This window comes from Pipistrellus hanaki, assembly GCF_964339955.1.
Source record: "Pipistrellus hanaki genome assembly, chromosome: 8".
NCBI classification, from domain to species: domain Eukaryota; kingdom Metazoa; phylum Chordata; class Mammalia; order Chiroptera; family Vespertilionidae; genus Pipistrellus; species Pipistrellus hanaki.
In genome coordinates, this window is record NC_140510.1 from 58269804 (window position 1) to 58282999 (window position 13196).

A 13196-nucleotide genomic window follows, 5' to 3' on the forward strand; every position below is an offset into this window, starting at 1 on the left:
GTCCATTTTATATTTTAGTTGTATTTTATTGAAATTGTTGTGTGCGGCTGCCACTAGGTGTTTACCTGTGCAGCCATCTTGGATTCTCTCATGGGCAAACAATTTTGAGTTCTACTTTTCACTTACTTCATCAAAAACTATTTTTGTTTTTACAAATTTGATATTCTAGTGGTTTCAAATAATGTATGGACTAAATGTGCCCAAATTCTTATATGTTAGATTATTTTAAGATCTTGGGGATCATAAATAAAGGCCTCTCTGAACAGCTTTGTTCATATAGCTTTTCCTTTCTTATTCTCAACTGCAATTTAAGGATAACTAGAGATTACAGCTTTTGATCAATATTTCAAAAGGCTTTGAGATATTAGTATCAATTATAGGGTCATCAGCACTGTCCAAGCCAGATATGCTGTCCAAATTCCTTCTATTACTCTCTCTCTCTCTCTCTCTCTCTCTCTCTCTCTCTCTCTCTCTCTCCTGCATTTCAAGGCTGATGAATTGATTTGCATATCTTTAATTTCTAATGTCATAAGCATTTTTTTTTTTTACAAAGTTGGTTGTAACTGTATTTCTCTTTGTACAAACTGTTCATGTCCTTTGTTAGTTTTCTGTTGGGAATTTTGTTAATAGTTTTATACATTGGTATAAACTTCATATATTGCTTTGCTTTTTATTTAATCTTGATGTTGGTTTTTTTCCATTCTGTTATTTTCATCCTCGGTGGGCTGGATTTCATTATAAAGTGATCTGCAATTTTTACTGTCCAATTTTTCATCTTTTCCTGGGTAAAAAATTTTTGCTTACCGGTACCTTAGTCAACACTTTATCATCAGTATTTACTAATGAGCAATTACTTGCTCATTTTAAATTGGTCTCTCACTCTTCATATTGTGTTCTGGGAATATAGAATGAACACTTTTGCTTTGAGTGTATTCATATCAGTAAGCTGCTGGGTTCTTAGTTTTAGGATCACCAGCACTCAGAAATTTCGGGGAAAACAAATTGTTGGAACCTTTTTGAAATAGAGGCATGTGATTAATTCTATGACCTTGAATGACCCAGATCCAGGTAGCAATCAGATGTCAGGGAACACTTCCCATGTGCTGAAGTAATTGGATAAGCTTAGTGGAGAGACTTAAAGGTATATTTTCTTCTGGACAAGGAAGGAGCCAAGAGTTTCCATTAGAGCAGAAATAAAGGCTTGTTACCAGCCATCATGAAATTGTTTGTTAAAAAGAGAGTACCATGTGTATATGTTTTCCTTGGTGATGAATGAATGATAACAACAGCATCAAATGGAAAAATATCTCCAACGGAGAACCTCCTGCCCACCCCTTCCCATAGCAACTGGCCTCCAATGAACTTCAGTTAAAAAAAAGAAAAAGAAAAAAGGCACAACAATTCAAATACCATACAAACAAACCTGAAATAACCACGATATTTCTAAGCCCCACCAACTGTTTGATTATTCCAAGTACAGCAGCGGTGTTTGAGCAGCCAGGGGGAGCCCTGGGTCACCCTAATGAGCTGACTCTCTGGCCCAGGTCCCCGCCCTCGGCCTCACTGGCTCGTTACCCATAGAGTTCCTTGCACAGCAGCACGGTCAGTTTCTTCAGATGAGGGAGACTGCTGGAGCCCGTCTTCACAAAATCAGCATCCAGGGTGAGCTGAGTGCTTAAATAATCCTGGATGGCTTTCAGATGCTCTTCTGGAAGCCTGGGGTGGGGGGGGTGGGGTGGGGTGGGGGGAAACAAAGAAAAAACATGCTTGTCCTGTTCCTTTGGCCACAGACACCAGCAAAAAAGAGAAGAAATCTGCATTCTGAGTCTCCTGCTGAGACAAGGTCCTTCATGGACTGCAGGTCAGACTTCCACCTGTTTGGTTCCCTGGGTCTCACTGGGGCTAGAAAAACAGGTTGCAGCAAGATTAAAGGGTTGCGCAAGGGAGGGGGCCTGGTAACCTACCCGTCAAGGCTCTTTCCCAAGCCAGTACTTGGAAGGTAGCGATACCCAGAAATGTTTATCCTCTAAAAAGAAGATAAAACAGTTCGGAAAATGTCCCGTGGAGTTGTTTCCCTACTTCACCTATTCCTAAACATGGAATCCGGGGGCTGAGCGATGGCAAATGGTTCCAGCTCACATGCCACCTGCAAATTCACAGCCAAAGGCCACCGGAGCCCTATGTGGGGAAGTTCCAAGTGATTCTAAGCTCCGAGGGGAATGAAGGCTCTGTGATGAGAGATGGGGCTGGGAATGTGGTAGCGGCAGCCCAGGTGTCCTGCCCTGAGTCTCCCTCCCAGTTCTGGTCCGGCCCCTTCATGGACTGCAGGTCAGACTTGCTTATTGAACACCACGTCCCAGCGAAGGAGATCCAAGGCCATATTGATCACACCCCTACATTCCATGTCCCACCACCTTTTTTCACCCTAGGTAATTTTTTTTGTTGCTGTTAACCCTCACCCAAAGATATTTTTTCTATTGATTTTTTTTATAGAGAGAGTGGAAGGGAGGAAGGGGGAGGGGAGAGAGAGCAAGAGAAACATCGATGTGACAGAGACACATTGATAGGTTGCCTCCCGCATGTGCCCTGACCAGGGCCAGGGCATCAAACCCACGACCCTGCAATGCATGGGCTGGTGCTCTAACCACTTAGCTACACCAGACAGGGCTCTAGATAACTTTTGAATCTTGGTTCCTATAATATAAAAACTCATCCCAGCAAATATTTCCTGAGTATAACACCCCTGTCACTCTGCTAAGCACTTTATGCTCATTTTGATCTTTAATCCCCAAATCAATGTTATGAGGCAGATATTATTCCTATCTCACAAATGAGGAAACTGAGATTCAAGGATGGTGATATACCTGTGTGGAAAAAAAAATTATTGTAAGCCTTTAAAATCTTTGTTCCAGCCTTGACAGGTAATCAAATTCAAACTGGAGGTCATGGGTTTTTGGGGTTTCTTTTGAGGATCATTGAAAGAATGAAAAGTTGTTGCTCTTAAGATTAGAGAGAAGTGAACTAGTCATTCTGACTTCTCTAGTTTGAGAAATCAGCAACTATTTACTGCCAGTTGTCAGAACATTTAAGTTTAATCTATACTTGTTCTGAGTCTTGACATCATAAAAATCTCCATTTATAGTAAGATATGTATTTTTAATCATTCTAATGACTACTGATTTATAACGTGGAGATCATGAAGCCTTGCTATAGGAAGCGATATTGGTTAAATGTTTGTCATAGAAACGTGTAGACATAAGATGGAAACTGCTGTTCAGAGGTTAATTTTACTCAGCAGTCTTATGTTAACCAACACCTAACTGATTAGATGTAATTTGCTTGCACAAAAGACTGCAGGTCGTCTTATAATTAACAATAACCTAAAGGCGGACCTCTGTATACAGAGCTATTTTACAAGCAAAATTGATTAACTTCCAAACACGAGGAAGAATCTCAGCTTTTCATGACCCAGAAGAGAACAGAGGGCCGGCGATGTGTCACCGAGGTCCCTCCACCATGCGCCATGTACTCATCCCCAACTCCATGCAGGAGGTTTAGGAAGGTTCTATTGCCGCCTGTTAGCTGAGAAGCAAAACCAGAGAGAGCACGCCTCCCCTGCGCACAAGTCCTCGGCTGCTCACGCTCCTCAGGAGGCTACACAGAGGCTCAGCTGCATACACTGTCCTTCTCCACTGGGCCCTAGAGAACACCTGACCCTAGAGAGGAGGCACTGGAGAGAACATGGAGCCAGTAGATGTGGGAGAGGCGGGAAGAGTGGGGAGATGGTGGCACCACTGGGCTCCCTGCCTATTTCCTCAAGGAAGTCACTGCATTTGGCATCTAAGCCTGGAGAGAAATGCAAACTCCAGGAAACAAACAATGGGCTCTGCATGAAATATTTTCATAACCATTTGTTATTTAGATGCATATTTCAGGATAATCATGATAACGTATGAACATATTCAAAGCATTGGATGTGTAGCCGATTGATAAAAAGTACAGGTAACTCAGAGTGTGTAGAGCACATAGTTGTGGGCCTGGAGAAGAACCAGGGGATGTGTCGGGATGGAAACAGGAAACACCAGGTATCTTAGCAACTGGATGCTTATAAGTACCTGCAGGCATTTCCTTTGTATTTTGTCAGATTGGGTGGTAGGTGAGGCAGCCTCAGCCACCTCAAGTTGATCTTTCAAATTGGAGATGTTGCAGCAGCCTGCCACATCTTTGGGATATTCTTTGGGGGCCCCTTTTCTCACAAAGAAACGAAAATGTTTCTAAATTATTAATGCATGGAAGTTACCAGTACTAACTAATTCATACACGAAGCAACATGCTGGGCTCTGGGGACAGGATCCTCATGGAGCTTCCTTCCTACTGAAGGCTTTCCCAGGGCCTTGAAGTCAGGGCCTCTGATTTGCAAGTGCTGGGCCTGCTAAGAGAGGGACCACAGGGCCAAGAAGCTCAGACCTCGTCAGTGTAGACCAGCCAGGATGCTGAGGACCCTGGATTGGAGCAAGTAAGACTTAGAGTATTGGAATGAAAGCATCTCACACTCCCCATCACAAAGGAAGAAGCCGCATATGAAACAGTTCGTACTACATCTGGAACTATTGCTCTGACGTCTAAACCTGGAGAGAAACTTGAACTCAAGGAAACCAGCATTTACTGGTGACAGGGAAGGCGGCCCCCTTTAAGTGGGGCCTGAGCAGGAAGTGGCTGATGGGGGCTGCAGGGTAGGCAGCTCCTCTGCTTGGACCATCTCACTCAGTAGCTGGTGGTGATGGAAAAGAGGCTGGGTGTAGTTTATGGCAAGTCCTAGAAAGGGAGTCTCAGACCAGGTCCCTTAAGTCTGGACCACACTGATGGCAGCAGATGTACGCCATTCCAGAGCCAGCTCCTGCCATGCTGCTGGGCTGTGAGATGGAGCCTCTGAGCAGGGCCACCCAGCGCCATGCAGTGGAGCCACCAGACGAGCTGGGCTCCCTCAGACACACCATCCCCTCTGGGGGGCCAGTGGGCTCCACAACTACCTGTCCTGGGGTGGAAGGGGTACTTCCAGGAGTGAGTTCTGAGGGGGCTGCTTGGGGGCTGTGGCTCTGAGGCTGGCCTCTGAGGGGACCCACCAGGTGGAGACTCACCCGCTGGTGTCCATGCTCTGTAGTCGTTGAAACAAGGTCTCCGAGAGGCATGGCCGGCTGACCTCGGTGGCTCTCGGATTCTCATTCAAGGGGGGCACCTCCTTGGCTTCACATGGCCCGACAGATAAAGGGATGTTTCTTGGTGGCAGTTCAGGCGGAGATGGAACACCTTCTACCCAAGAGAAGAGCAGAAATGTCATTCGGACTAAGCTTTATCTTCTCTCGGGATCACTCGCCTACAGAGAGGGCCACGTAGCTGACGCACTATGTCCTCTGTGCAGAACCCATCTGGGCCCACACTATCCCTGCCATCCCCACCCCCTCACTGCCTCCCCGACTGGAGGGGGAGCCCACTGAGGCCAGGGGCCTAGTCTTAGTGGTCTTTGGCTCAGAGGCCTAGCACGGTCTGTCCCATTGAGGCAGCCAGCAAACATGTGGAGTGCAATGGCTGCGCCAGGCAGAGCAGCTGGCCTTGGGCAGGTGGAGCCAGCAGCCCTAGACAGTTCAGCAGAATGGCCAGCTTTCGGGGTGAAGCAGGGGTCCTGGACCAGGCAGAGAGAGGCCCCCATCCCCAGAATAGGAGGAGCAGGGTGGGGAGCAGGCAGGCTGACATCAGCTCATCCCTCTCCTACCTTGCCCCCTTTCTCTGCCTTCTCTCCAGCCTCTGAACCCCAGGCCTTTGAAGATAAAATAAAATAAAATAAAATAAAATAAAATAAAATAAAATAAAATAAAATAAAATAAAATAAAATAAAATAAAATAATAACATAAAATAAAGCAACTGAAGGGTCTTCCTTCACCAAGAGAATTGAAATAACATAAATGACTTGAACTCGCCTGGGAAGTGAAACTCCTGCCTATTCATCTTTAGGAGGACTTCCCCCCTCCTCTCATCAAATGGGTGAGGGTCCTGAGCCCCTGCACCCAGGACCTCCTGCCTGAGCCTCTTTGCACGCCAAATGGTCGCCCCACGGCCTTGGCCACAGAGCTACCTCTTGAAAGGATCAGCCCTCACTTCCTCTCCCGCTGGGCTCTCTGGCTCTTTAGATGGTTGAACTGTTATGAGCCCCATGGGGACTGCAGCGCCTTGAGACCGGGGCTTCGTTTGGGGAAGTAAAGCCTGCAGTTGGCAGATGCTGGTTCTCTTTGTGGCTCTTACAGAAGGTCTCAGGACTTTCTCAGATGGCCATCCCCAGAGGGGCAGAAAAGCTGGGCTGGGGCTGTAAGGCAAGTGAGGACACTTGTGTGGAGGGCATTTCTACAGGATGGTCTCTGTGTCAAGGCCAAGGCAAGCACATCTGGGGGGCTTCTGGGAACACTGGGCTGTGGCACAGCCCTGGTGAGTGACCCTGCACTCACACACAGAGAGGTCGACTCTGACTACTTCACAACGAAGGGAACCTCTTACTGTGCTGAGGGAGGGAGAAGAGACATGGCCTGCCCCGGTCCCCTTCAGCCTCCGCGGCCGCCTTTGGAAACCCTTTGCCTGGCCCCGCCTTCTCCACCGAGCTGATGAGAGTTCACCCTCGGAGGTAGTGGGTGAGCTGTGTAGCCACTCAAAGTGGGTCGCCTGGAAGCCGGGAAGAAGGTGGGTGGAGACCCACAAGCCGTCCATGGCAATGGGATGAGAAGGGTGCCTAGTACATGGCAGGCAGCTGTCTGCCAGGGACACGAGGGGAGACAGCCAGCGACCTCAGCATCTCCGCTCTAATCTGCCCTCCCTTGGGGGCGACGCTGGGGGACCTGATTGTTTCCAGGCCCTGGAATTTAGGAAGAGCCCTGACCTCCTAAGTTGAAGGGTTCAATCTATTCAGTATCTCAAGGTCTTGTTTTAGAAAGTGAACTTTTAGGGGGAATAGAAGGGTGCCACCCAGGCGTGCTGCCACCTGCATGGCCTTCTCTGCCAGATCTTGTCCTGTCCTGTCTGTCCCTCTGCAGCTTACAAGGCTGGTCAAATTCACACATGCTTTTAAGGGTAAGTTTTGTTTTATTTTAATGATGATAAAAAGAAATACCTTTCTTACCCTGCCAGTTAGCAGCAAGGGTTTCCTCCTCTTTCACTTTCCCCCAGTGAAAAGCAGCTAATTATTTGGACGATAATGGCAGCTGCATTTATTGAGCACTTACTATGTACTAGGCTCCGGGCTCTATGTTTATTGACTCATTTGATGATACCCTGAGAGGTAGATATCATTTTTACTGTCTCTTTAAGAGAAGTCTGTGGTTCAGAGAGGTTCAGTAACTCACCCCAGGTCACACAGCTAAAAGGCTGAGGAGCAGGAAGTCCAGCCCAGGGCTATCTGACTCCAGAGCCCGTGTCCTGCTGTGTCCTTAACCACTGTGTCACACTCTCTCCCCCTGATAACCAGACCCACCTGATCTATGAACACTTGTAGTGAGAGGAACACCCCACCGCTGCCCGGTGTCCCTTCCTACCCGTCTCCTCCTCCGGCTCATCGCCGGTGTCCTCTTCCTCCAGTGGCACAGGATACTGCAGGTGGGTGACCAGACCCATGTTTTCCTTCTTGTAGAACTCGATGAGCTGGTCCAGCTTGGTGAAGAACCTCATGGGGACCCCTTCAGATGCCTGAGGACAGAACCCCAAACAGAAGCATGGTTGACTGGCTGGGACATCACCCAACCACAAAGGCCACCTGCAGCAGAGGCCAGGGGGTGAGAGAGCGACCACGATCCAGAAAAAGCCGTGGGCAAGCCTGCCTGCCACACCCACACCCTCACATCATGTGACCAGCAGCCCCCAAGAGCCAGTCTGTGAAAAGGCACAAATAGGACAGTTGGAAAGATTTTTTTTTTCTTTTAGCTAAAAACAAAAACAAAAACAAAAAAAAACCCAAAGACTTTTATTTTTAAAAGTATTTTATTATACAAGTAATATATTTTCATTTATGGTAAAATTAGAAAATACAGAATTTAAAAAAATAATTTTTATTGTTGAAAGTATTACATATGTCCCCCTTCCCCCTCCCCTCCATGGACCCCCTCCAGCCTACTCCCTCCTCCTCCACCCCAGGCCTTCAGCACCCTATTGTCTGTGTGAAAATACAGATTTTTTTTTTTAAAAAGAAATCACTTGTAATCCCACAACCTTGAGAGAACTTTTCAATAGTTTAGAATGTTTTTCTAGACTGTGTGTGTGTGTGTGTATGTTTGTGTGTGTGTGTGTGTGTGTGTGTGTGTGTGTGGTGGAGAAGTTATCCCTCCACCCCTCGGAAAAAATCACTTATTTTTAAATACAGGAAAAATATATCCTAGCAATTATTTGGCTTTTATTTCCCCGCCCCCCCCCGCCTTTTTTCCTTTCATTTGCTATACTTCTGCTTTATCAAAGCCCAGCAGATGAGTTAGCACAAAAATCTTCCCAGATTTGTATCTCTGTTGCTGATGACAGAGGAGCCAGGCGACAATGCCCTGGGGCTGTTCAAATGCCCTGGGGCCAGTTCTGTGACTTCTGTGGGAAATTTCCAGAGGTCCAGGAGCTGTCAGCTCCTCTTGCTGAGGCTCTGCTTAGCTGAGACCCCACCCCAGGTCTCCTCCTGCCAAGCCCAGGCCCCGCCCCTGTTGGTTCCCCCTGAGGGGTTATCAGACAGCAGGTGGATAGGACAACACCTAGTGTCCAGCAGGAGACTTACATTCTCGTCAATGCCTTACCCTACAGCTCCTAACCCAATAGGTCCCAGTGTCCTATTGAGCCTCCCTGTCCAGTCCCCTGCCTGGCATTCCCTGTCTTGAAGAGTGCACTGTCCTCTCCCCATTGGCCCAGCCAGAAATCCAGAGGCTTCTTGGACTTCCCCCTCCCTCTGGCACAAAGGGCAAAGGTAGACAGAGTGAGGCAGGGAGTCCCTGATCCAGAGCAGGGCTGCAGCCTTGGGTTGGGGAGGAAGATGGAACTGGGCTCCAGAGAGGGACCTGGACACAGGGATGAGTACCAAGGAGGTACCCCCCTCTGGGTGGGGCTCCCCTGGTCCTAACACCGAGTGCCTGTGATTCACCCTTGTTATCATAACCGCCATCAGGTCCAAGACAGTCATGCGATTTTAAAATGAGTTGAGAGGGTGCCGTCTTTGGAGTTGGAGGTCAGGGGTCCAACTGCTCTCCTGAGGACTGCCTGCTGCCTTCTTACTAAAGGACAGGGTCCCATCGCTGTTGGAAAAGGAGGCCAATAGGCAGAAAGGGTGGGGGTTGGAAAGTCCACCCCGGTGAACCAGGGGGTTCTAGGGCTGTGTGTGGCCGGATCGTCGGGACTCATTCACCTTTAAGCCGGGTACCTCCTGCTCTAGCATGAGTGGGCCTGACAGGGAGGATGGGGCGGTGCCCTGGTGTGAGGGTCTTCGGGGCTACTGGTGAGAGGCATTGGGAGAGAAGACTGGGCTGGATGGCCCAGACCCAGACCTCAGGAAACGGACCAAGACTCAGATCTGCCCCGAGCCCTTCCTCGTTCCTGGTGGTTAACCCCACGTTGCAATGAGGGTACGTTTGCCTTCAATGCGCCCACCTCAACCTCTCAGCTTAACGCTGGGGTTTCCCTTTGGCCTCTCTTTTCCTCTCCAGGTGTGTTGGTACGTGCACACACACAGCACATGTCTAAATCTGTGCAGGAGGGGTGTGTGTGTGCTTGAGTGTGCAGCTTAAGTTACTCAGTACATTTGTAGAAAGTTTAACAAGAGTTTTTTTTTTTTTTTTTAAGTTCTTTTTAATAGATTCTCCTGTTTTCACAAAGCCCCCTACTAAGCAATCTCCTTCAGGCATTTTCAAATCAGAAATATCTGAGTAGGGGCAGCCAGGCCTTCTAGAAAGTAACTTGAATAGGTTCAGCACCAAAAATGAGCGGAATAACAAAAATAATTTGCCTCAACGCAAGATCAATGAGCTTGATTCCATTAATGCAGTCGTGATAAAAGCATCATCCTGCCAAGGAATGGGCAGCTAGTGACGACAGGCCCTTAGGCATGTGGGGAAAGGATTTGAAAATATCAGAGGAAGCCAAAGGGAAACGAATGGAGCGTGAGGCTGGACGAGGGTTCTTAGCAGGGAATAGGTGTTTGAGAGAGCATGTTGGACGTGGGAATCCATGGTGCTGGTGCTAAGACTTTATTTTACATACTGCTAAAATGCCAACTTGCAAACTACCATACACCGTTAATTGTGGATTTATTTTATTTTAGCTACATGAAGAAATAAACGTTCTATTGGGTCGGCAACTAAGTAATTGCGTGTTTCACACATATATGGCTTCAGTTGAATTTTTAGGTTTGCAGACGTAGTACAAATGTAAAACACATTTTGTATTTGATAGTTGGCTATTCAGCTGTTAATCAGTAAAAAAAGTTTTTTGATCTGTTTTGTAGTTTTTGTTTGGCGTTCGTTGAAAAATGGAAAATCAAAAGGAACATTTTCGTCATATTTTGCTTTTTTATTTCCGCAAGGGTAAAACGCATCACAAGCTCATAAAAAGTTATGTGCTGTTTATGGTGACGAAGCCTTAAAAGAACGGCAGTGTCAAAATTGGTTTGCCAAATTTCGTTCTGGTGATTTTTCACTCAAAGATGAAAGACGCTCTGGTCGTTCAGTTGAAGTTGATGACGCCCTAATCAAAGCAATAATCAATTCGGACTGTCACAGTACAACACGTGAGATTGCAGAGAAGCTTCATGTATCACATACATGCATTGAAAATCACTTAAAACAACTTGGCTATGTTCAAAAACTCGATACATGGGTTCCTCACGAACTGAAAGAATCACAGTTAACGCAACGCATTAGCAGCTGCGATTTGCTAAAGAAACGTAATGAAAATGATCCATTTTTAAAACGACTGATAACTGGCGATGAAAAATGGGTTGTTTACAACAATATCAAGCGGAAAAGATCGTGGAGCAGGCCAGGTGAACCAACTCAAACAACATCAAAAGCTGATATTCATCAAAAGAAGGTTTTGTTATCAGTTTGGTGGGATTACAAAGGAATTGTCTACTTTGAACCCCTACCACCCAACCGAACGATCAATTCTGATGTCTACATTGAACAACTAACGAAATTAAACAATGCAGTTGAAGAAAAGTGGCCCGAATTGACAAATCGAAAAGGTGTTGTATTCCATCATGACAATGCAAGGCCACACACATCTTTGGTCACTCGGCAAAAATTAATGGAGCTTGGTTGGGATGTTTTGCCACATCCACCATATAGTCCTGACCTTGCACCATCTGATTACTTTTTGTTTCGATCTTTACAAAACTCCTTGAATGGTAAAAATTTCAATAATGATGATGATGTCAAATCGTACCTGATTCAGTTTTTTGCTAATAAAAACCAGAAGTTTTTTGAACGTGGGATTATGATGCTGCCTGAAAGATGGCAAAAGGTCATTGATCAAAATGGGCAATACATTACAGAATAAAGTTATTTAGTTCCATGAAAAAATTGTCTTTGATATTCTTTAAAAAATCCGCAATTACTTAGCTGCCGACCCAATAGAATTGATGAAATATGCTGTTTACTGAGCATGCAGAATAATAGTACACTCTAACGTTAACCAAACTCCCCAGATAAATAAAATCTAATCCCTACAGATACAATGAGGTGCGAGGACCTGGAGGCCCAGACTGGGGGTGGGTGGGTGAGTATAGTCTGGACCCGTGATGGGGGCTCCACATGCCCTGCACAGACAGGAGCAGCCAGCCAAGGCATTCTTATTCCTAAGAAAGACACTCCGATAGGCAGGATGGCCAGAGGCAGGGAGGGGCCCAGCAAGGCTCTGGGTCTGCAGAAAGGGCAGCTACCCCTGGGCGTGGCCTAACAAACCTGCAAGTCAAAGTGAGAGGCAGGAGTTGGGGCCTTCAGGTGACTAATGCATTGACCATGGGCTGGTGGGAGCATGGGGCTCCGTAGGGATGGTCAAGTGCGTGCCCACCTGACTGTGCACCTGTCGCCTGTTGTACCCCAGACGGTGCTGCAGCACCTGGAGTTGGAGGTGCTCAGCAATTAACCGTTGGATGGACTTGCTGCGTTTGGAGCCAGGAGAGGTGGCCCGATTGTAGCTCAGGCCGGTCAGGGACTGGGGATGCAGAGAAAGGAAGATAGCAGGGAGCACTCCTCCCCTCCCCACTGCCTTTTCAATCATTTCAAATGCAAAATGTCCGAAAGAAGTGTCATGTATATCAGTTAAGTCCTGGCAGGAAGTAGATGTCATGTAACTGGGGAGTTTAGAGAGTTTAGTGGACATGGTGTAGGAATACCAGTAAGAGGGGTGCCACACCCCAGAGCTAGCACCAGGGAGCAGTTACCACCCTGGGACAGGCCACAGCAGAGGGGAGGCATGGGAACTGGGGAGGACTGCCTTGCAGGTGCTGCACCCCCCCTCCCCTGTAGCCAGAGTGGGATGGCCTCCATCTTCTCAACACCAGGCTGTGACCCCCCGCTCCCCTCACCTCCTCGCTGCCCCCCCACCCCCTCACCCCAGACCAAGCCCAGCTGGAAAGGAGGGGCCCAGACAAATAGCCACCACTCAGCACGTCAGGTCCATGGAGGGTGAGTCTGTTTGTGCTCACATCGGGAGGGGAACCACATTTGCTGCCAGGGAGGGGGCTGCCTGATCCTGAACGGTCAAGGCCTCCAGACTTTGTTCCTCATTCCATAGCCACTGGCTTCCTGAAGAGATTTATCAAGTCATTTTGAAACAGAGAAGGAAACCCTGATACCCTTAGCTGTGAACGTGAGCCCAGCACAGGGACAGACACTCCCAGGGCGGTGCCCACAGGGGACTGCATTTCTGCTCTGCAACAACTCTCCCAGCACCGGAACGAGTTCCCTGTCTTCGGCAGGTACCTAGAGCACAAAACCAAGGCGCCATTTTGAACAGCAAAGAGCAGCATTTCCTAGTTCAGTTGGCTTGCTAACAATTTATGATGTGCAAGGCACAGAGCAGACGTCCCTTTGGGTTTATGAGATCAACAGAATGGGCATGAATTGATTTATGCTCATCTCCAAAAGTCACACAGAACACAATGTGATAGGGGTTAGCTCAGATGGTGAAACAA

General features: G+C 47.5%; 1 protein-coding gene across 3 annotated transcripts in view; it reads right to left on the reverse strand.

The window, feature by feature from the left end:
• Positions 1–13196, reverse strand: part of INPP5D (inositol polyphosphate-5-phosphatase D) — a 94506-nt gene that overhangs the window by 42270 nt on the left and 39040 nt on the right. Inside the window, exons 3-6 of one of the 3 annotated variants that reach the window (XM_084891754.1) lie at positions 7576–7726; positions 5771–5815; positions 5139–5310; positions 1576–1716 (exon numbers count right to left, since the gene is read on the reverse strand). In XM_084891754.1, the coding sequence (XP_084747880.1) occupies positions 1576–1716; positions 5139–5310; positions 5771–5815; positions 7576–7726 (509 nt within the window). The remainder of the gene's footprint in view (positions 1–1575; positions 1717–5138; positions 5311–5770; positions 5816–7575; positions 7727–13196) is intronic. The other 2 variants (XM_084891755.1, XM_084891753.1) reach the window with 2 other exon arrangements.